This window comes from Phalacrocorax aristotelis, chromosome 7 (assembly GCF_949628215.1).
Source record: "Phalacrocorax aristotelis chromosome 7, bGulAri2.1, whole genome shotgun sequence".
NCBI classification, from domain to species: Eukaryota; Metazoa; Chordata; class Aves; order Suliformes; family Phalacrocoracidae; genus Phalacrocorax; species Phalacrocorax aristotelis.
In genome coordinates this window covers 47,544,008-47,568,482 of record NC_134282.1, presented here as the reverse complement: position 1 = coordinate 47,568,482, position 24,475 = coordinate 47,544,008, and the positions used below count along the sequence as shown (strand labels likewise).

Here is a 24,475-nt window from a genome sequence, read left to right as displayed (position 1 = left end):
CCCATCCCTGTCTTTTCCAGCCAAGGAAGTCAAGTCACTTGAAACTGTCTTGTTTTATGTAGGCATGCAGCTGGTCATGTATTCAGTGAAGGAAGCTCTCCAGGGCAGGCCTTGCTGGCTTCGGGCAGGCCATGATATCTGCTACTACAAGTAAGTGCATTTTTGGTGAAAAATTTGTGGCTTCTTTTCCCCCTCTGCTCCCCTCCTGTTAACTGTATTGATATTGTTAACCTCTGACCACCAGGGCCACCTGTTTCAGATGTTTCTAAATTGGTGCTAGTTCAATGTGTGATGTGCTTCCAGCTTCAGGAAACAGCTACTAGTGAGATCTCTATATTGGATTCCTGGGGAGAAACAGGGCATGTGCAGAATTCACTTCCCCAGGGGGAAGGAGGAGTAAAGGGAATGGAGGATGCTCAAACCTTGCTGATGCAGCAAGGAACACAAGGCAGATTAACCCACAAAGGTAGTGTAGTTGGTTTTTTACCCTGTCCGGGAATAAATGAGCTGGATGGAATCACTGTTTTTCTTTTGCATACATTGACTTTTCTAAGAGATATAGGAGCTAAAGAAGGGTTAGCATATACATAGGAGTGTGTGTGTGTGTGTATACACGCATAAACACACACATATATGTGCTATGTACACCTATATTTATGTATAGGTAGAAATAGACATATACAAACACATATTTATTGATTTGATTGTGAACCTATCTCTATACCTTAGTATCTTCACCAACTTACCTTCTCTGCAAAGCTGGAACTGAAATCCTAGAAGGCAAACTGCTCTGTGGACCACATTTATACACACTGTAGCACTGTTTATACACCTTGTCCTGAGAGCAGAGGCAGTAGGGTTTAGCCTTACTCACTGTCATGCAAGAACTTTTATCTTTTTACTGGGGCCAGGTGACAGGGGTATAAAGGAGTTCTGACAAGCTCAGGGCTGATACTTATGCAAGTTCCCTGTTTCAGGCTGTTTTTGCAGTGTGTCAGCGCCTCGAAAGAAAAGCACTAGATCAGTCTCATCTTTAACTTATATCTTAGCTGGAGCTTGACTCATGTGAGAAATATTCTCACCCAGGTAGCTCATTTTCATGCAGAAAACTGATCCCTGATTCATTCTGGTTATTACAGTCAAAGGAGACAAGTGCAGAGTTGGGGGTTTCAGTAGGTTGAATGAACCCTGCTTTGCTTTCTCAAGGCTTCTAAAATGTTATCTGCATCATATATTAATTATTTTAAAGCTGATGATTGAAAGATTTTCCAGGACTAGGATAATTGGTGTGTTTTGGATTAGAAAATCTTGCAGAGTTGAACGCTTGGGGACAGAATAGAACAAGTAGGAAAATTACAGGTGTGAGTAAATGCATTTAGTGGAGTGGGATGTCTGGGAATGATGCAGCCCGGGGTGGTGCAAGCAGGAGGAGGAGCCCTGCACTGCAAAAAGAGCTTATATGTTGAGGATGAATTGGTAAAGCATTATGGGTGAAGTTCACATGCTTTTTAACCAAATACTGCAGCATTTGGTGTTAATTATATTATCCTGGCCTTACCTATTGTGACCTGAAACCTGGGGCTAAGAATGCCCGAGTGACAAATTTTCCCATTGTTTTTAAAATTATTTTATTTCTGTCTTATTCCTATTCACCAATTTGCCTCACCAAAGTGCCTCTGTGTCTCAGGCCTCTGAGTACTGCATTAGGCACTATATAAACAAGCTGAGAGTCTGGTCCTTGCCCCTAATATCTTGCAGTTGAAACGAAGGGCTTGGACTACCCAATGAGTGTAGATGGGCAGGGAAATATGAGGAAAAATGTGTGAACACAATTAACAATAATGTTAATTGCCTGACATAGTAAGCAGCGCTCTCGGGACAGAGCTGAACTTCTCTGATGTTCTCAATGGTACTCCTTTCTTCATGAACTCATGTGCTGAGGCTGATTTTAGAAACTGTTGTGAAATAAGGGGTTTTCTTTGTAAGAAATAGTGTTTGTGTTGTAGCTAACAATTTTGCTGTTAGGTTCAGAGGTGGCTATGTTCACAAGCAGATTTGATGAGACAATAAACCCAAACAATGACAGTGGGCTGCCTTCCAGAAGTATCAGAGCCTCAAACTTGTGTTCGTACAAAAATATTCCAAGTCATCCTAAGTATCTGTTGTAATCTCTTATTTCTTTTTCTTTCTTTTGGGGGGGTGGGGGGTGCTGAGGGTTCAGATTATCCTCTCTCAATCTGGCATCCTGTCTGGCAATTTGAGTAGCTATTTTATTTTGTATATAGTGAAGTACTCTTCACTAACCTTTATTCACCTAACCTTTTCTACCTCAAGAGCTAACGTACTGTGGTGCAGTGGCTTCCCTTTTTGTGCCTGTAACCTCTGGCTTCTGCGACTCTGGGTTTCTGGATGGGCAAACTACGCGCTGATTACCATGGCAGTGGCTTCTCATGTCGTTAACAAGGCAGTTATTGTACAGCGATTAAACAGCAGCTGACTTCTGAGATTAAGCCATGATTGTACAATTAAGCTTGTAATCAGATTCTTGTTCAGAATATGTGAGAAAATGGAGTTTTATTGATTTGGAACATTCTGTGTTTTCTAACTGTATATTGAATTATATGTCAATATATTCATCTAGGATAACTACTTGTTGTTTGTCTCATTTACTGTTTATTTCAGGTTTAAATGTGGTTTTGTATATACAAGAATGTATATACAAGAATGTACATACACACAAATATATGCACTTTCACCTCTACTGAAACTGTAATCTTTTCAGTGATTGTAGAAGAGATTCCCAGTCATGAGAAGTTGTATGTGGGAGGGAATGTGAAGCAAGTACTTTTGGGTTGCTCAGACTTTGGTTCAAAATAGGAGGAGATGGGTTTGCTGTACTGATATCATGCTGCTTGTGTTTTGGGGAAAGAGCTCGCTTCATGTCTGTTCACCCTGGTCACAGGTATCCTGGGGTGGGGCTGGCACATTTTCAAGGCAACCTCATGTAATTACTTTTACCAGGCGTTATTAATAAATATAGGAAAAGAGTGATATACTTACAAAAATAAGGAGCTCAAAGATGCCCTTAATTGCTTTTGCAGCAGGGCTCTTATTGAGAGCAACCTCTGAGCCGAAGGACAATGGGAGGAAAGGCACATTTGCAAGATGTCTGGGTGATGCACACTGGCTGATCTTTGCTGACATTCATCTTCACTGAAGATGGGATAGTTCACTCATAAAGATGAATGTTGTGGCACAGCTCTGTCATCGCACACCTTTCCCATATGTCTCACAAGAGTTTTTATGTTACAGAGAGTATTAGCAGTGCTCTTGTCAAAAGGAAGCTGAGTGACACTTCTGCTCTATTTTATTGCCTCTCTGTGAAGTGACAGGATACACCCATGATAAACAGAGTTGCAGTTACTATAAGATCATCTAATTCACTTGCTGTCTTGGCAGCTTTTATGTGCCGAATAATATTCCTTTCCAGCAAATTATTTAAGGAACAATGGCAGCATGCTGAATTGGTGACAATGTGCTTGTGCCTTTGGTTTCATGGCTCTTCCTAAGCATATTATCTAACCTCCGGCTTTTCCAAACAATAGTCAGTTCACAGGTAGTAATGAGGTACATGGAGTGTTTTGTTCTCACATCACCACTACAGACTTGGCTGTTTGGTGATCACAACAGTGTCAGAACTAGGTCTTCTCTTTTCAGCATCTTTATAATAACATTAGATGAAATCACCATCATAGCAATGGCAGGCCACCTGTCAGTTCTAATGATATCTACAAGAGAGGGCTGAGACACCAGTCTTAGTCTGAGAGCACCTGACCTTTACAATATCACTGAAGGCCTTAATAACAAGGTGGCTGTGGGAATATTCTGCTTCAACTGGCATTCTGCCTGCAATCTTGACAATAAAGATGCCTTAACATGGAGTTGGCCCTTGAAAGGGAAGTTGTGTTGTGCATTTCCAGTTTCTGATGTAGCAGACTAAAATAATAGCCATGCCCTGTAAATTGTTAAATACGGCTTGTTTTTTTACAGTATAAACCAAGGTGTTACTGAAGCATATTGCACTTAGTAGCCACACTTAGAGATATAAGAAGGTCAGGGTGGTGGAAGGATTTTGGACAAAGGGAATGTACCAGTAGATTAGAAGTGATAAATAGTTTACTTTCTGTTTTGGCTCTTTTGAAATGGCCTAGAAGTGTGGGATATAGATATTTTCTTCTGCCATTTTAGTCTAAGCTGATACAAAGCCATCATTCCATCACCTACCTGTGTTTGTACTATACTAAATGCAGCAGAGGGGAAGTCTAAAGATGATATGAACAAGAGATGTTCGTTTTGTATTTCTTAGTGCCTTTGAATTCCTGAGTTACAATCCAGCTCCTTTATTGACCTGCCTGTATTTTTGGCCAAGTGGCATCACCTGTCTATGTCTCAGTTTCCCTGTCTATAAAGGATGGAAAATTAGTCACTTATCTTCCACCCAAATAATGGGAATAGATAAATGGGGAGCAAATTTTAATTAGATAATGCTTGCAAAGGTCTTTTAAGCTCAAAAAATTATCATGCAGAGTAAGTGATAAGTAGTATTATAATTATTATTAATTAGCTTTCCATCACAGCTATGCTAGAAATATACTGCCTGTACATTATTTCTGAAGAACAGCAAGCAAAATGATTTAACTATTAGAAAGTGACTGAAAGGCACAGTAGATAGAGCTTGCATGCTGATTAAAACCCCCACACTCGAGTCTCTTATTTTCTTTCTAATAATCAGTGTATTAGTTTCTAGAGAGCATGTGAGACTTTGTGAACATTTTTTGAAAGAGAACACAAATAAGGTTGTGAGGACCAGGTGTTGCTAGGGTCCTTTTTCTTCCTTCCCTCTTCCTTGCTTGTTAAATTGGGTTTCATGCTGGTATCGTAGAGAGTTCTGATGAAAAAGGGGTGAGGAAGAAAAACTGTCAGCCTGGTGGAGGAACAAGGAGGCAATAAAGCCATCTTGGGGTGACAGCAGTAGGAGAGGGAGGCAAGGAAGAAAAATGTCGTGGTTTTTTTTTTTTAAGGTTTCTTTAAAAAATATTCAGAGCTACTATATTGTATTGATTGTGAGGAGACCCGGTTATATGCAGTAGGAATACATGATCATTTACACTGCTTACATGCAGGTGGTTTTCCTTTTTAAAGCATGGCTGAAGAACGTTGAAGCCTCACAAAGCCAGTTGTGAACTTCCTGTTACTAACAGCTGGTTTGCTATAGATTGAAGGAGGTGTCTATAAGTGATTCAAAAGTCTGGAAATATTGTCTGGGCAGGCAGTTTGCTGGACTTGCAGAGGTGCTCAAAACAAGAATGAAATGTGCTGCTAAGCAGTTCAGGGAGAGCTCTGCATCAGTACCCTTGGGATCCTGCGACCTGAGTGCTGTCAGCAGCAAGGACCATTGTCTACCAGCGTAGCATTAAGGTCAGAGGTGTCTGTCTTGTGGTGCAAAACCCCTGGGTTAAGTAGTATTTTAGACCAGAGGTATTTTTGGCTGCACAATTACAGACTATAGAGGGAGAAACCTTTACTGGAGCATTAGGGACAGGTGGGAATACTTTCCCCAATGTGTAAGAAAGGTCTTTAGGCAGTATCTGCCCACAAGGACCTGCTTCCTCCCATACCTCTGACTACAAATGTGAATTTGGAGGGGAAGACTCAGAATATCTCAGCATTTTGTCACAGTTCTTTATGAATAAGGTCATCTAACCATCCAAGTGACACTGAATATAATAGAGGCTATGGAGATGAGTACTTTCCTTATGCACTATACAAGAAATGGGTCTTAATTGTCCTTTGCTGTTAAAATTAACCAGAACTGGATTAAATGTCATTGTCCTGACTTGAAGAAAAAAAAAGGAGGCTCACATACTGGATCCACTGAAATACATATATAATAGCTAAGTAGAATTTTCTGTACTTGTGGGTTCATTGCATTTTTCTCCTCTGAGTCTTTGTCCAATATTAAGGTGGTTTATTTGCAAAAGAAATGTTGGGGTGAAGGGTTCAGCCGAGAATAAAATCATAAGCTTTTCCGTTTGCCACTGTGACTCAGTGTTCCTGTACTATCTATTGATCCAGTCAGTATCACTCACCCCACATGTTCCTAAATATTAAATTCAGGTGAAAACCCAGCAGCATTGTATTGTGTCTTCTTTATGAAAAATAGCTGATTATTTTGGAGAATTTGACAAGAATAATTATCTTTTCTCTCCACCCCTTTGAATAAAAATGAACAGCAGCAAAATAAACTAGTATTGTAAATTTCAGGAGCTGAAATTGCATCTTTTGGTTGCCTCTTCTATTTTGCATTTTAATGCAACATTGATGATAACATTTGTCAAAGAAACCTCACAGTCCTTCAGAATCAGAAGGTTCAGCAACAGCATAATTGGTGCAATGTGGGAAAAATATTGTTTGAAATGTATTTATGGATGCGATTTGCTGTGAGTCTTCTCCCTAAATTGCATGAATTGTATCTTCATCTGCTGGAAGAAAACTTTCTTACTTAGCCTAAAGTAATTTTTTTACCAGAGTAAGTCTGCAGGAGATCTGGTCCTGGGACTAGACTGAGAAGCTCACTTTAAGATTTTAGTGTTAACAAAGGGAGTGTCAAGGGCCTGAGGGCACTAGTAGCCCTTGATGACCCTGACCAGCCTCACCCAGGGCCCCTGCCCACGTCCTCTGCCCATGGGCCCAGGAGCTCTATTTAAGCTCTGTCCTGGTCAATCAGTCTGAGCTCTGTTGGAGTGAGGCTCCAGCTCAGTCACTGCTGTGTCTGTACTTTGCTGTGAACTCTGGTGATACAGATCCTGACCCATGGACAGGCCTCCTGGCTTGACCCAGACCTGCCTCATCAATAAAAACTGGTCTCATGATCTGGATGTGTAGTTGAACCTGTATGCACCCCCTAGCCTAGGTATGACCTGCTCAGGTACTGTGGGAGAGGACCCTGGCTGGGGAGGACCCTGCTCTGCTGGTTTCCATATCAAGCTCAGTTCCCCATCTTTAAAGGAGCAACTGGTGCTCGCTGTTTCCTGACAGAAAAAGGCTCAAATTTTTGAAAAGGAGGCATCCAAAAGAGAGGATTTTTTTGGTAGCTCACAACAAAAATCTGTATTAGGTCGCTTCTCCTCTGTGTGAAGTCTACCCAAACCCATTCTCTTCCTACTCAGGGAACTTTGATATTTGAAATATTTTTATGTATGTCCTATTTATTTTTTTTTTATTCCTGAAATATCCCTTTTCTTCCTGTGGTGGTATTGAATGGTTGGTTTGGTAGGGTGTTAATATTTTCTAAATCTCTAGGCTTTCACAGAATATTTTCACATGGCATTGTTCAGGGCTGTGAATAGGTACCTGCATCTCTGAGCAAGATAATTTGGATGTTGGAAGCAATACAGCAGTGTTAGCTGAATGCATTCATTTCAATATGTCTGGACTTTGCCATATGAACTAATATTAGCCGTCGTTTTATTTGCACCTTCACAAAATGAAGGAGTTATTTTCCTATGAGAGTACTCCCATCCATCAGCAGCATGTGAGTAGCTGCAACTGGCTGTGCCCAGTACTGCCACACACAGTTCTGCCTCTTAACTCCCTGCTGGTCTTTGTGTACTGCGTGAACCCCAAGGCACCCTTGAATCTGGTGTACCACCTTGGTCAGCGGAACTTACCTTCATGATCCTGTTTGCGTCTCTGTCTAGTGGAGCCATGGTTTCTCTAACCTGCCATCTTTTATATAGCCTGTAGGTGCATTGCTATGCTACTGGATGCTGTTTATCACTCTCATATTTTTGTACCTGTTCATCACTGGGATTGGATTGATTGTACTTATATAAGGCTTCTCCAGTTTTGGTAGAATGACTGCTTGAGTTTGGAGCCCACCTACAGCATGAGATGAAAAGTAATTTAGAATAGACACTTCTCTGAATGCTTAGTTCTTTCATGGTTGCTTCAAACGTGCATCTGGAAGCGCTAACCATCTACTTCCCTCTTTCTCCAGAAACCACTACCGCTGTAGTGCAGCTTCAGGAGAAGGCACGAGAGGAAGGTGCTACTACACGCTCACCTTCAGCATCACATTCCCTCACAAAGATGATGTCTGCTATCTGGCCTACCATTACCCCTACACTTACTCCACGATGATGGTAATACTGCTATGCCCACCTAGATAACCTAATGGGCCTGAGAGTTTGGAGCTGCCTTGGGTATGAGAATTTGACATAGCTTAGGGAAATTTCTGTGTGGGATAAGCTGAGGTACAAACCATTAGTGCTTATACCAGTCAGAAGATAACACAAACCAAAGCTGTCTGCATTTGCTTGGGGTGAGGAGGAGGGGGCTAAAGATAATGACAAGTCAAAAGTGAAAGCTACCTGCTCCTTCTCCTGACAGAAGGTAACAGCTCAGCTTTCGGAGCTGCACCCAGCAATACCATAGTGCTGGACCTCATGTGACTGCTTTGTCAGCCGGTTCCTCTGTGCCAGTTGGAGCATCAGTAGGCATTTGAGATGACATCCCCACCAGTGCTGTCAGTACGGAAACTAAAACAGTACATGTCTAAGGCATAAATTGTATTTTTGAGTTGTATCAAGTTTGCTTCCTGGGGAAGGATTTGTTTTCTACAGCCTTTTCTGGCTAGGGATGGATGGTAAGGGAATTTTCTGGGAAATGCATCCATTGCACTTTCTCTATGATTGATGTAGAAGAACCCAAGGTCTGAAAGGAAGGTCGGATAAAAGAAAGGAAATGAATGGTTCTGGGAGTAGCATTGTTTTGTTCTTAAAGGTGAGAAAGATGTTACTGGAAAAAAAAAAAGACAACAGTTCCAGTAGACCAGGTCCCCTTCCTTCTCCCACCCAGTTTCCATTGTAAGCACTTTTTCTGGGCAATAAATACTGCTGTGGGTTGATGAAGTTTGGGCTCGCTCTATTTTTAATAATGGTATCAGTTTGCCATTACCAGATATGAAAGACTCTGCTTTCAAGGGAGAGAGTGTCCCCTCCCACTTACTAGCCGTGCTGCTCGTCATGCCAGCATAGTTAGGATCAGATTAATTCCCACTCAAACATCAGTCTCCTGTCAATTGCTTTACATCCTATTATAGATGTTCAAAGAAACTGCTTCCAATATCTGGGAGGGGGCCAGTCAAGCCTTCACTGTCCAAAATATGCCTGCCAGCTCACTTCTCATTAGGCTTATGGGCACCAGTTACTCCTCAAAATCAATGAGGAAGAGAATATGCTCCAGTAGTGGGGCTTGACCTATAGCCTTGAAGGCATGTGTATACTACAGTCCACAGGAGAAAAGACAAATGCAATACTGAAAAATTGGGTGGACTTATTCACCACCATGCTTTATTACTGAAATGCAGTGCCTCATCATTATTTTACTGTTATTGATTTCTACCTTCTGCTGGCACAAAAGCAAGAGAGACTTGAAGAATTTGTATGCTCTGGGAATCCCTGAATATCTCACCTGCTCCTGAATGAATAGCATAGAGATGAAAAAGATGTTATTCCTAGACTCACCAGGCCAAGTCTTGAAGTATTTCACTGCCTCTTCAAATAAAATGCTCATTGAAATTAAAGGGAATTTTGCCCTAGGAAAAGTTTAAATGAACTCAGACTCAGTAAAGACCATAAAATTTTGTAAATGGGAATTACAGATGGGAAAAAGATTGATAGAGTGTCATGTCCAGCTCTTTAAGCCAAAGCAAAAGTGTTGCCTCTAATAATTCTAAAAGGCTTCTTTGCTTGGACTAATTTAAAATGTTGAGTGATACAATTTACACATTTTCATGTTACTTTAATTTCCACAGTAAATAAACTGAATCAGGTTTGCGCACCAGTAGATTTCAGTTTAAAGCATTTGTCCACTGGTGAAGTACATTGGGTTTACATATCTGTAATAAATTAAAAGTGGTTACGAACCCAAGGGGTCAATTAAATACATAGTGCTTTGAGGAAGAAGATAAACTTGTATATGGAGTTAGTAATTTGAAAATGTTTTTAAATATCATATATATTTGATAGTTACAGGCATATTTACAGGCATATACATTACAGAATTCTATTTGAACTGGATGCACTCTGCAGTTCATTACTTTTTGTCCTTAGTAATTAGGTTTATTTTATGAACACTAGTTTATCTATTTTTGCATTGCAGTGTTACTTGTTTGGATATCTAGCTGAAATCTCTGGCAGCTGTACCCAATTAAGCTTCACTAGGTACCAGGAACATACGTAACTGATCACACTGAGTTCTCTGTATCTATGTGAGATTTTTAGATGCATCTAATAATTGACTTTGCTTTATGAATGTGTATGTTAATTGTTTTATTACATATATGACTGTAAATTTCAGTTCTGTGTTTGCATTCAAATGGATGTGGGGAAAGCAGTCTGAGAGATGGTGAGATCCAAGGTTTGAGGAACAGGAATGTCTTGTCCCAGAGATGTTGGTTTAAATTTAGCCCTGACTTGTAAAGACAGGAGGTTACCATGTAAGGGTTTTTCAGTGAATTGGTGTGTTTCAGTTAGAGCGCTGTTAGGACAAGTGTGCATACTGTAATATACCTATTTCTACCAATCGAATGACAACTGGTGTTCCACAATACTTAGTAACACCCTGCGATAGGATTACTTACACTAATTTTGCCACTTGCAATTACAATGTAAACAGAGAGAACTACACTTCATCTGGCGTGTGGGTGGCAAGTGGTTCTGTGTCTAATGAGGCGATTAGAATTTGTTCCAAAAAAGTATTTTTTTTTAATTAAGCTGCCAATTCTTTTTCTTAAATTTCTTAAGAAACTGTTGGGCTTAAGAATTGTTTAAAACTGCCATAAAGATTTTTTTTTTTGGGTGGGGGGGGGTGGGTATGTGGGGAAGAAAATCTCCTTTTTAAATAACTTATTGGAAGGAAAGACGCTCTTCAAATTTCCTACTACTGATTGTACAAAATGTTTCTATGTAAACTTTTTGGCTGCCTCTGGTATGGACTTGTTCCTGAGTTTCACTGGCATGTGCTTGAGAGCTAACCAGTCAGTTCTATAAAGGCTCAAAAGCAGTGGGTTTTCTCACATTTCTACACAGTCCCTATTAAAATATAAGGAGTAGGCAGCTCCCTTTTGGACTTTATGTATACGTACAAATTGCTCTACACTAATAAGAAAAGCACCTAGGAACTGTTCAGGTAAAATGATATGAATAATAGTCCTCTTCGGCTTCAGTGAGCTGGGATGTATTCTGAATGGCTTGTGCAATTTGTGGGATGTAAAAGGTGGTGATATTTACTGGCAGAAGAGAGAAGCTGGGAAGTACCAATAATAACACCCAGCTAGTAGAATAAAATCAGATTTTATAGACTGTGAACTCATGTATAAATCTGCTTCCTTGCTTCTTTCTCAGTCTCATCTTGATGTCCTGGAACAAAATAGGAACCCCAAGAAGGTTTACTGGAGGCAGCAGACGCTCTGCCAGACGCTAGGAGGAAATCCATGCCCATTGCTCACAATCACTGCCATGCCAGACTCTAAAAAAAGAGGCGACTTGGAGCAATTCTGTAAGTAGCCAAATGAAGCATTAAAAAAGATGCTGGCGTCTTGCGGTCATGTCAGCAGTGGCAATGACAACCTGTTTTGTGAATATGTTGATTTTCTTGCCTTTCTCACTTTGGAAAAATAAATCTGAATATGGGGAATAGCCTATTACAACTCTTTTTAAAATTACAGGTTTACACAGAGGAGGGAGGAGAGCTGACACCATTTTTTACTTCAAATGTTTCTTTAATAATCTGAAACAGTTACAAAGTTTAATATCAAATATCTCCAACAGCAAGAAACTGTGTTCAAATAACCAGTTTAAAGAGAAATTTTAACTCCTTATTGGTGTTCCAAGTTGAAATGATATATTTATTCTGAGGTCTTGAACTTGGAAAAAAAAAATTTACAAGATCACTCCTTGCCAGCTTTGGTCAGCAATTGGAATGTTCTGATCAAATTCCAGGTCCTCCAATGTCCCCAGTAGATCCATCTGGATACAATATAGCTTCTTGCATTCTGTCAGCCCTAACTTATGGTTTGCTATCTAATGGTAAATATTGTAACTAGTTATTTTTCATTGTGAAAGTCAAAGATTTAGACCTTCAGTGGACTTGATTAATAAGATTAAGATATACAAGTTTCTGTAATCAACAATAAGTGATAAGAAGATTCTAGTTAGCCTCACGTTGGGTTAGCTTTGATTTGCAAACCTAAATGACTACTTTTATGTAGGTTGCCTTTTTTCTTGAGCCGGTAACAAGGCATAAACTGAATATATTTTTCTTTTAAATCTCTGCTCTTCACACTTCTGTAACACAGGTTGAGAACTTTGAGGGACTGTGGAAATTTAAGTAGTTTTAAGATCTTTCTGGGTGTTAAGCTTCAAGATATTAGGCTAGAAGAATCCAAAGGGATTCTGTGATATGAACCATGATTCTCATTGCAGAATTCTCCTTTCAGGGGTAGGTGGTGATATGTAAGTAGGACTCCTCAAAACGTCCATGCTACATACATAAACTAAAAGGAACTTCAAATATCAGAGTTGGTGAAAAATGTTATCTTTCCTGGTTCAGGTTTAGAGCACAGTGACTGCAGTTATGCTGATGTTACGATATAATAATCCTGAGATCACACCTTTTTATTATAATAATTTTATTATAAATCAAGCATTTATCCTGAATTAGCACATTTCTGAACATAGGCAAGCTTTTCTACACTGAAATTTCCAAGCAAGATTGGCAAGCACAGGCTACACGGGAACCGATAGAGTGCATGCACGTACAGAGCTTTAACAGTGGAAACCGGAGGCGGCTTCAGAGAGAAAACCGGATTGTTGGTGTTGCTATCACAGTATTATTTACACTACAGCAGCACGTACAACACATGATTAGAGGTTTGGCTGCGGTGACACAAAGAGATAATTCCTGCCCGTAAGCACTTTTGTTCCATGATAATGATGGTATAGGGCAGAAAACCAGTGTGTGGGAGTTGTGGTGGGGGAGGCTGGTTATATAAAGAAACCTTTGGCACACTGCAGATGATCACCTGGTTAGATGTTAGCTGTTGACAGCAATTTTAAACCTCATGGCAGAAGGTCTTAAGGCAACTCAAAGAAAGTAAGATGGAATATTTTATTTGAGCTATCCAGAAGAGACATGCAGTGAACAAGTTTTTCTGGCCAAGTGAGTATGCCTTTGCAAAAAAAATGTACAAAGGAAAAGCTAAGCGAATGTTTGGATTTAGCAAAGCAAGGACTTGGAGTGGGTCAGTCATAGGATGAGTGAATGTGATAAACACTGAATTTCAGCACCTTTGACTTTGAAAGGACTTCCTGAAAGGTGCGTTTTGTCATAGGAAAGCAAAAAACTAATTTCAAAATCTCCAACATTTTTGTAAAACCGCATTCTTGCTCTCTGACCACCCCCGCAACATGCCCAGGTCTGTAGCCATGCAAATACACTGATCAGAATTAAAAACTCTGGAAGAAAATCACAGGCCTGTACCAGTGGAACTGAAGCAGGAGTAGTTAAGGATGCTTTTACCTTTGGCACTGGACACAAAAGGGAAACACGATCCCATATGCTAGTAATATGCTAGACTGTACACCATCTGCAGTCCTCGGGGCTAGCCCTGGACTGAAACCTCGCTGCGTACCAGGTGCGGTACGGCACGGGAGAACGGATGGCTTCGGTGTGCAGGACCTACAGCCTATATTCATGACAATTAAGAGGCACAGATGCTGGACTGAGGATCATGAGGAAACAACAACACAGTACTGACCAGCGCAATAATACCCCAAGAGTCACACTGCTTTTAGGGAGTATCATGATATAAATGTGACAATAATAGGAGACATTGCCATTTTCTGGAGCACTGTATTCTCAGAGTGTATCAGAATGTGTTTTGCAGTGTTGAAGGAGAGTCTGGCAGGTTTCCAAAGGTCATTAACCTGTCTGTGAAGGCAAGGCTTGGCTTACTTATTCAGCACAGATTTGCTGAAAGATTCATAAAGTATGTCTCAACAGTTTGGCAGATACTTGTTTTGAATGCTTCAGGCTGTTGTAATATTCAGCATCTGGGTTCAAATCCCAATTATGTGGCTGAAGTCTTCTATTTCTGAGAGAAAAGAATATCCCCTGGTTTGTGATCCTATGTGAATTCAGTGGGAGCTTGTAGTTCTGACTGAAATGCCATGAAATCATGTGTCACTAAACTCTTCCTCTGAAGCTTTGCAATGCAATAAGACTGAGGACTTCCTAGGTCTGTCTGTGAACCAGCTGAACTCAATCAAAACAGAACATGTAGAAAACCCAGTTGTCTGAACTGAAATAGAAATTGTTTGGGGGAAAAAGTGCCAAGGCAAGGCAGTTTCTCTCTAGATTCCAAGGCTGTAAAAGTAAACACCAATACTCTTAGGTGATGAAAATATTTGCTGTTTCATCAAGTGGAAGAACAGCAAGGCAGCACACCATGTTTTATGCTGTGGGGATGCCTCTAGGCAAATCTGAATAACCACGTTATGTGCTTATTTTGTTTAAGAAGCTTGGTTAATTACGGCTTTTGGGGACGCACTTAGCCTAATTTGTGCTGCTTTGTGTGGCTTTGATCAGCAGTTACTTCTCAGGTTCCTCGTCTTCTGTGACATGCCCTTCTCTCTGTGAAGTGGTTTGGCTGATGCAAGGACCTGTTTGTCAATATTTTTCCACGCCAAAAATGTAACTCAAAAGCAACAACTTTGATTTAAATATGAAGGAAATGAAAGGTGAAGTTTTCCCCAGTAATAACTCCCATTGGTTTGTACAGTCTCCATGCATATATATTTCAGCTTGAGAAGTGATGTGGAGCTCCAGCACTGGGGAACTTGGCGTGTGGGTAATGAATAAAAATTGATAGCCCGTGTTTTTTCTTTCTGGTTCTGGTCAATTCATAGTTTTCATAAGCTGTAGTAATTTTTGCTTTCCTATAAAATTTGTTATTTCTCCTTTGTAGGTTTGTTAATCTGTACCATGAGAGATTCTTTTCAATAACACCAGTGCCACAGGTAAAACACAAAGCTCGCCAAGACTTCATAGCTGTTGCACATAATTGTACTTAAATAGTCTAAATCATTCTCTAGCATAGAGACATGGGGAGAGGGAAACATCACTGATGCAGAGGCATTCGGTGGATGAGGAGTGTGGGGAGGACAGCGTGATCAGCCCCGTGGGAGTGCACTGGGAAGGAGTTATTGCGGTCCTGGAGGTGCTGATAGAGTGGGAGCGGCCCAGGGATGAGGGCATGGCATCCTCTGTGTCATCTGTGCTTTATTTTCCTTGCTCAACTCTTTCAGATTGGTCTTGTCAGGCTTTTGATTAATGTGGCCCTAGGATGGTTAAATCTGTCTGAGTTAAATTTATTAACGTGTGCCTTGTTAATGGGAAGCACAAGCTATGCATGCTCGCAGGAACTGCACATTCGCTGCATACTGAAGGGAAGAAAAATGGGTTGCTGTTTTCCTTCATTATGCCTTGTTTATGTGGCGCTTTGTTATTCGCTTTAGGTTCCTTTGTCCTTCCTCTCTTTCTATCTCCCCTTTATGTGATGGTGGTGTACTGAATAATTTTTATTAAATGCTCAGTTCTGAAACTGATATGAAGAAAGAAAGAAGTGAGCTAGCAACTCTTCGGCTCCCTGTGCTTTGCATCTCAGTCATGCAACAGCACAACTTCCATTCACACTTGATCAATGTCTGTGGGTGCCTGAAGACTGCAACACAAAGTCCGAGGCTGGTCAGTGGTCCCTGCTGGGCTTTGTAGCTTGATAGACGTGTACCAAGAGAAACTGGGAGGGTCTTTCTTGTTTTGTTTTGTTTTAAACTTGCTCTTCCAGCCGTCATAGGAAGACTGAGCATCCAGCAAGGAGGGATGTTTTTGCTACTCATTCTAACTGCAATATCCCCCATAGACTTGTCATAAAGCCATTAGTTTCCCATTCTGACTGTGTGTGGGAGGCACCAATGGTGAGACAAAGGGACTGTTTTTTGTCTTCTCTGTTATCTGTCTTTACCATGTTCCTCTTCCCCACCTCCTTATTCCTTCTTACAAAGAGTTAGACACTTCAGATTTTACCTTCCATATTATGCACAGAGCTTTTCCTCAAAAGACTGTAGCTCTACTCAGAACTATTTTAAAAAAACACTCCACCCCCTCAAAAAAAAAGATAGTTTTCTGTAAGCCTGCATGTGTGTTGAGCCTGCATGCTCCACCTGCCTTGGGTATGGAATCATCACATGTAGGCCTTTGAAAAGGAAAGAAGTTGGGGAGTGGAGAGGAAAGAATAGTTGGGCAGGCATTTACTCTTTGGTGGCTTTGTTCCTGGCTATGTTAGGTCTAGCCTTAGACATTGCCTGATGAGAGTTAAAGGGACTTTTGAAGGGAGAGCAATTCCCAACATCTTTCAGAGCAGTCTTGAGCGCAGAAGCAGTGAGAACGATAAAGCTTCCGATCTTGGTGCTGACTGCCTGCTCAATGAAGTTAATAGGTGCTCACAGACCTCTGATTTTCTTGGGTTTGCCACACACAGCCCAGTGAAGGCAGTGTTAACAGCATTCATTAGCAGCACATGTACTCAGTTATAGTCTGCAAACCCTTAATTCACAGTGTTATACATGCAAATATGCGGTATGTAACTGTCTTCTACTAAACTCCCTGGCAGACAGCTGACTTACTCTGCAAGTTGTAGGATACTGTTGTAAGTGACAGAGCAAATGGACAGATTCTTATGCTTCTTTGAAGAGTTAAAAAATTCTAAACATTCATGCACAGGTGATGACCAAATTGTCTTCTAGTTGAGAAAGAGGACACTGATATGTTGCTAATGTTAACAGAGTGATGGAATTAAAACCACCAAACACAAAATGACTGATCAGAAATGACAGTTAACACTGTGCTGTTTTGAACTTGCCAGATCAGCGTTCCTCAGGAGGTGTTTCCTGGCGGTGCACTGAGTTGGGGTGGGTTAGCTCTCGCCTTTAGTTAGAGAAGGGAAAGGGGAGGGCACCTCTGAAGTGATGTAGAGTAGGTGCCATTCTGGTTAGTGCTAATACAGAGGAATAACTGAAACAGTCCCAAAGGAATTCCTTACAGGAATGAAGATTTTGATGGGTCTGGGGTGGTACAGCAGTGCGCAGCTTCAGCTGACAGCCACCAGCATTTCTGCGTTCTCAGCTGAATGTGCATCGTACAGTGCCATGGGGTTAATCCTGCATCCACTGACAACAGTGTCACTGTGCAGAGTGGGGGGACAGTCATTGTTTATGGTATCACAAAGGCAGTAATTACAAAACTCTCTTCATGGCTGGTTGTACTGCTGTGGTTCCCATTAATAATACTGATTATGCAGTGTGTTATGAGTATTTCCCCCAGTTGACACACCTGATGAGTGTCCTTTTAGCAGTGTGTAGCATTATAGATCTGGATTGTGGGGTTTAAAGTTAAACCTAAATGGCCCAGCTAATTAGCAGCAGTGGTGAGGGAAATTAAAATATGACACTAGCAAATGGATTTACATCTGTAATAGCTGTCACTTTGAGTTGATCTTCTGTCATCACATGTCCTCTTTATGCAAGGCTGGGAAAACCATTATGAATATTGTCATAAAGAGATAATGACACCTGCTTATCTTAAATCTAGTCTTTTAGGGAGTTGAAACACATTTTCTGCCTAAGCCTAAGCATGTTTCTAAAGATGGAAACAAGTAACATTTCTGGGATAGGTATGGCAGGATGCTTGTGCCCTTTGAATCTGCAGATGCTCCTAAAATTAGAATGAGGGATAAAATGAGACAAATGAGGTATGTTTACTTGGTCTCATCTTAAACCTACAGAATCAAAAATACATAGTTGCTGGGAGAAATATTCTAACATTTCTTAATGAGATTGTATAAGCTATTTAGATGGTTGTTCTGCAGCTTTGATCTTTTCTCAGAAAGAAACATGCCCTTTACCTTTAAATATAATTTACAGCTGTTGCAGTTCAACCCCAGCCATCAACTCAGTCCCACAGAGCTGCTTGCTCACTCCCCACCAGCGGGATGGTGGAGAGAATTGGAAGGGTAAAAGTGAGACGACTCATGGGTTGAGATAAAGACAGTTTAATAGGTAAAGCAAAAGCTGCATGCACAAGCAAAGCAAAACAAAGAATTAACTCATTCCCTTCCATGGGCAGGCAGGAGTTCAGCCATCTCCAGGAAAGCAGGGCTCCATCATGCGTAACGGTTACTTGGGAAAAAAAATGCCATCATGCTGAACATCTGTGTCCCGCCCTGTCCTTCTTCCCCCAGCTTTATATGCTGAGCATGACATCATATGGTGAGGAACATCCCTTGGGTCAGTTGGGCTCAGCTGTCCCAGCCGTGTCCCCTCCCAACTCCTTGTGCAACCCCAGCCCGCTCACTGGTGGGGTGGGGTGAGGAGCAGAAAAGTCCTTGACTGTGTGTAAGCCCTGCTTAGCAGTAATTAAAACATCCCTGTGTTATCAACACTTCAACACTGTTTCCAGTACAAATCCAAAACACAGCCCCGTACTAGCTACTATGAAGAAAATCAGCTCTATCCCAGGTTTTAACCAGCATGGCAGTAAAGAGCAATTCCTGAGCAAAGAACATCAGAAGATGTGAATTGGAGAGGCCACTTATGCAGAATACTGGGAAATAATGATCATGTGGAAAATGTACACAGTTTAATTAAGCACATTGATTAAATCAATATGATTCAAACAGCTTAGTGCTCCAATCAGCTTAATCTCATTAAATGTAATTCAGGCCTCGATAATTGATTAATAATGCATTATAGTTTATGAATTATTGACTCCAAGTTATTATAACTGTGCCTGCTTTCTGCATGGCAACCAGTGATGCATGTTAATTATGAAAGGCTCAAGCTCTCTTCTCTTGAATAACTTTTTCAAAGCTGGAGATGACATATCTCCTAGTGAAACAGGGATCAAATTAGATCAACGCCTGATTGGAGTTAGTCTGCCCCAAAGGAAAATGCACTCTTTAAAGGAAGCTCTCATCTAATAATGTTGAGACAGGGAGGTAGAATGACCTGCTTTGATTGGTAATGATCTTTCAAGCAGCCAGAAGAACTGCCTGTAGCAATTCAGCTGGAGTGCTAACCTGGCATTGTGCTGGTTGGAAACAGTTCGCAACAGCAAGCGCATCTGTTGTTCTTCTAGTATCATGGCACGCTATACCTCCTCCAGCACACGTGCACACAGTATAGCCAATGCTGCTGAACCCTTAGGTCTCATTTGTATGCCAAATACAGAGCAATCCAGTTCTCCATATTTGTCTCTGAAAAGGACCGATAGGCTTTTCTAATAGCATTTCTATACTGCAAGCGTCACGCAAGAAGAAAGGACCATTGCTACTGTTGATGAAAGTCTCAGGAGAGAAACCAAGAACTGAAGAAAGCCTCTGCTCCTCAGGTGGCCCCCTGTTAGACTGCATTTCCACTGAATGTGAACAGAGGATGTTATCTCAGATATATTGTTTTTCTAGCTATCTAGGTACTTAACGTGGTCCAAATTGCAATCTTACACAGAAAAAGTCCACTAGCATGATGTTCCCTTAAAATATTCCATTTACATAATCTCTTCCGCTTTTTCCTTTCATCTCTTCACTATGTCTGTTCCTTATTTGTGATTAGAGTTAAAAGTGAGCAGATTTTAGTGTGTATAGGAATTGAATTGAGGTGATGATTACAGCAAACTGTGGAGAAAAACATTTTTTGCTTTATTCTTATAACTGCAATAGTGAATTCTGTGCCTGTCTATTCCCAGGAATCGAAGATTTGTTCCTAATTTGTAGGGGTGCCAGGCAGAGGTGCTGGTTCCTCTCTTGCTCTGTACCACTTTGTTGTTGGTGACAGGAAGAGCCAGCTGTTGTGAAAACCTTGATCTTGTTTTAATGCAGTAGTGAAGAAAGGCTGAATAAAATTGACATGTATTTTGCAGTGCTAAATAGTTACAGAATTGAGAATATGATTTTTTTTTCTGCTTGAAAAGGCAGTTTATTGTGCATCTGAAGCCAAAGCAGTGATCTCCAAATATGCAACTCTAAATTTTTCAAGATTGTCTGGCAAGTTCAAACGTATCTTCTTTCTTTTCTTTCTGATATCCCAGTCACCATAATGTGGCAGCTCATTGCAAAAAGACCAGATAAATTCCTGCAAAGCTATGTTCCTGTTTGCGTATCCAGTCTACTGCCATAAAGGTGCAATCTGGTTGAATGGAACATGGAATTCGTGAGATAGGTCTATGCCTGCCTGCAGACTGAGGCCAGTATTTTCCATGATCCTCAAGTGCTCTTTGAATCCCAGCTTTTGGTGGAACTGAGACAGCCAGCACAGCTTTGACACTATGGTCAGCCTTCTGTGAATTTGGCAAAATGCATATTAATATATATTGAATCCAGTTAGTCAAGGCAGCAAGCAATGCACAGAAAACACTGAACAAGGATGCTAAAAATGCCTTCAAACATAGGCAACCACAGGTTTTTTTTCCAAAGGAGAAAATAAATGTTAGGGTTATCATTTTTTCTCTCCCACCCTTTGCCTTATGCAGCATGCTAGCAGAACAGCCCTCTGAAGTGAGATAGCTTGTACTGCAGTGGCTGCTCTTCAATCGTCTGTAGTTTTCTGCATATTTTTTAAAAATAACCTTCTGTCTGAAATTTGGAGACTTTTTCTAAGCCTTCCTCTTCTTAGGGGATAGTGCTGCAGAATTTCCTGCTGGTTCTTTGGCACTTGTTCTGTTACCCTTCCTTCTTTGAATTACAAAAGACTCATCTTTGTCCCAAGGGACTTGTAACCTTTGCACATCCTTTCCAGAGGAAAAATATTCTGATTAACAGCAGCATTTTCTGGAACAGAAGTTAGCAACATCTTCTTGGTTGGTATGGGCTTGGGCTAGAATATCAGTAGTGCTTAGCACTGGCTATGCTCCAGGCTTCCAGAATATCAGAGCCTTTTCTGATACACTAATGAATTAAACATCTTGAAAATCTAAACCAGTGCATAGCTTAGTTATAATTATTTTCATTTGTGATTGGTTTGTCAAGTGCCTCAGAAGTGCCTTCTCACAGGAGCATGGTACTACTTCTATTTTTTTTATAATGCATTGAAAATTATGGATGAAACAGGAAAAAGGTTTAGTCATATGTATTTCTTATATTGCTTTGAAAATGTATAGCCAGCTGCTTGGAACACACCTGTCTCACAACACCCCAGTGCCCTTGGCAGTGGAGCTACAAGCTTCTGTAGGAGTGATAGGTGGCCCAAATTCTTGCCTTAACAGAAGGGGGAAAAAAATTCATCTTCTATTCCTTAGGTGGAAACACTTCAGGAAAAACCTGCAGATGCTGTGCTTCCAATGGCCAATTTGTGCATCTGGTAGAGGTATTGAAATACAGCCCGGCAGAGCCCCCAGGCAGCTTTTACTCCCTCAAATGGTGAACAATCATTGAACTGCTACTAGGATTCTGTTATCAACTTCAAATTGTGGTGTGAAAACCCCCCCCCCACCGTATTTCAGTGAGCTGCACATTTCCCATGCCTGGCCATAAATTCCAGTCACACACGGTCCCGTGGGACATACACTAAAAGGTCAATGCAATACTGTATAAATTAGCTAGAGAAGTATTTAAATTGAGTTAAATCTGTTCTCAATGTGACAGAGATGGGCTCTGTAAGGTAGGACATAATTTTAGAGTCAGATTGACTGCGGAGACTGAGTATTATTATGGGTCAGATTGAGGAGACTGTATATCGTTATGAGCAATATGCTTACTAAGGGGTGAAGAGCTAATCTTGTGCCTCAAGGTAAAAGCAGAGGTCAAGAAGAGGTTTCTTCCAGCAGGTCACAATATGGCCTAATTTGTTGTGTGTATTACTGCACTGGTCATTGTTTTTCACAACTTACAAGGTCTGGAGCACCTGCTGATGCAGGGTATAAAGTGGGTTGGCTTGAATGTAGTTGGGTTTGCCCCTCCTCAACACCTGTGTTAAAAAAAGTTTCTTCTGGTTGGTAGAGCTGAAGTTGTGGATGGTGTGGCAGCCTGTGGATCACCCTTACTCTTTGAATAAAAGGCCAGTAAGAAGGTTCCCCACAGCCCCTGGGTTAGAAACGTGCTGTGAGGTCAGAAATCGAAGTTTTGTAATAGCACGTATGTTGCTTGCGTGTGATTCTTGGTTTAAAATTTTCCTGTCTTCTCTGCCCTATTTGCTCTCTGTAGGGCAATTAAGAAGTACTTCTCTAAGAAGAGGAGATGAGCTGCTGAACTGTCCCAGTGACCAGTTATTCTCCTGTCTGTTTGGTTGTGCCTCCTCACTGATGGCTGCTAGACAAAGTGTGGTCAGGGAGTAGGGGGCAGGACAGCTGGCAGGTTGGCCTTGTGAAAGTAATCCGTAGCTGGAAAGCCCAGCGAGTGTAGCGTGCGTACCAGCTGCTGTCGGACCCAAACAATTGCACTTGCTGTCACAGAGAGCAGTTTTTTGTCTCTGGTTCAATATTTTTTGTTTTCTGGAACAGAAAGGCTGTGCAGATACACAGATTGAGCTAGATACACATTGCTTTCTGATGCCTGATGATCTCATGGGAACAAACTATTTTTTGACTTGTGCTGGACAGCAAGGTTGGGCGGAGTGGGCAAAAAGTGGGCTCTGCCGTGCTTCTAGCAAAGCGCTTTTAGTTTGGGAACTCAACTTTGTGATAATTTAGGGGAAGATGATCAAGTCTTACACAGATTGTGTTAAAGAATTGCTAGGCTGTGACAGAAACTAGAGTGCATCCTGCTAACAGGGGAGCCTGCTACTCTTAGGTGTTTTTTTCATGATCCTGTGAATCTTATATTTCTCACTCTAACAATAGGCTTCTGCTGTGCACAGGCAAAGCCTTCCTCAATACATAGAACTAACAGACTGTTGTGAAACAGCGTGGGTAGCATTATAGCTTTCATGTTGTCTTCACCTTTATCCTTCTAAATTGGGAAGTTTCTTAGTGATTTTAAGTCTTGGCTGACTGGTTTCTAGAGACTGTCTATTGCAGCTCACTTTAAAAAAGAAAAGTCATTCACCTAATACCTCAAGGCTTTGAAAACTTTCTGGAAAACAATGTTCCAGTTTCTGGCTATAACGTTCCAAGCGATGTGTTTTTGTCTGATGAAGTCTGACCTAGCTAGTCATGTATTACAAATGATCAGAGTTGTTTGGATCGTATGGAGCAGCTTTACTGCACGTTTGCCAGAGCTGCAAGCAGATAGTTTGTTCAGCTACTCTGCCCACATCCATGCGAGAGGGTCTACACTCATGTGAAACAGCAAATGGTATTTCTCTGTGCTGATTCTAATATTAATCCACCTGAGAGCATTAGTGAGGAGTGAGGAGGATTTTTGCAATCTGCTGTGTGCACTTGTTTTTCTCCTGTTCTTGGATCTGTAATTCTGAACACCGGTTATTTCTGATTCCCACCTGTAAGTTGATTTTGCTGGGAGGGTCTATGCAGATTTCTGCCTGACCTGTTTAACTGAGTTTAATTTCTCTAATCGGAGAACAGGATCCATTGCTATGTGACTGATGCAGCTAATCTTATACCAGTAAAACAAGTAGAGCGATATATTGAGACTAATAGTTTGCAGACATCACAGGCTGACACTTCTTGTTGCTTATAACTGACAGATTCTAGAAACAAGTACTTTTGATTAATGGGCTGCAATTATGCAGCAATACTAAAATGAAATAGTACTAAAAATACCCCATAATGATTTTTTAAATGCTGTTCTGTTAATGAGAGGATTTGTCCATCTCTACATCAAAGAGAAACTTGTTAGCTCTCTGAGCTTGCCCACCTGTTTCTAATGCAGAAATAGAAATTCCTAATAAACAAGTGGAGACAGCTGCTATGTTCAGACTGCAAATGTGCTGATAAGATCAACTAGTTGACGAGTGACATGGTGGATACTGCAAAGTGCACCAGTGTTCACAGAGAGCTAAACTTGGACTTCTGTACCATTTCAGGGCATTTACTATGTGGCTGTTGGATATCGGTTTCTAGCTGACCGAAAAATAGGTGCATGGATTATCTTTCATTTTAGGCCATTTTGGTTTTTTTCTGATTCCCCTGCTTCATTTTGATATATGATTTCACAGAATTAGGTAGCAGAAGGAAGAGTACTAGTCAGTGTATCTCTTCTATCTTCTGGGCTTCTGAATAGAACTGGGGGGGGGGGCGGGGGGGAAGTTGCGTCTTGAAGTCACCAGCTACCCATTATATCTGTAAACAGGCCTGCTAGCAAATTGCTTTGATAGTTTTGTCAGGACAGTTTTTCTTAAGGCAT

General features: G+C 41.0%; 1 protein-coding gene across 1 annotated transcript in view; it reads left to right on the top strand.

Moving 5' to 3' along the window:
* The window catches only part of AGBL1 (AGBL carboxypeptidase 1), a 270,250-nt gene that overhangs the window by 56,948 nt on the left and 188,827 nt on the right, over positions 1-24,475 (top strand). The window contains exons 14-16 of the mRNA XM_075100597.1: positions 63-150; positions 8,060-8,204; positions 11,469-11,622. Coding sequence (XP_074956698.1) covers positions 63-150; positions 8,060-8,204; positions 11,469-11,622 — 387 coding nt within the window. The remainder of the gene's footprint in view (positions 1-62; positions 151-8,059; positions 8,205-11,468; positions 11,623-24,475) is intronic.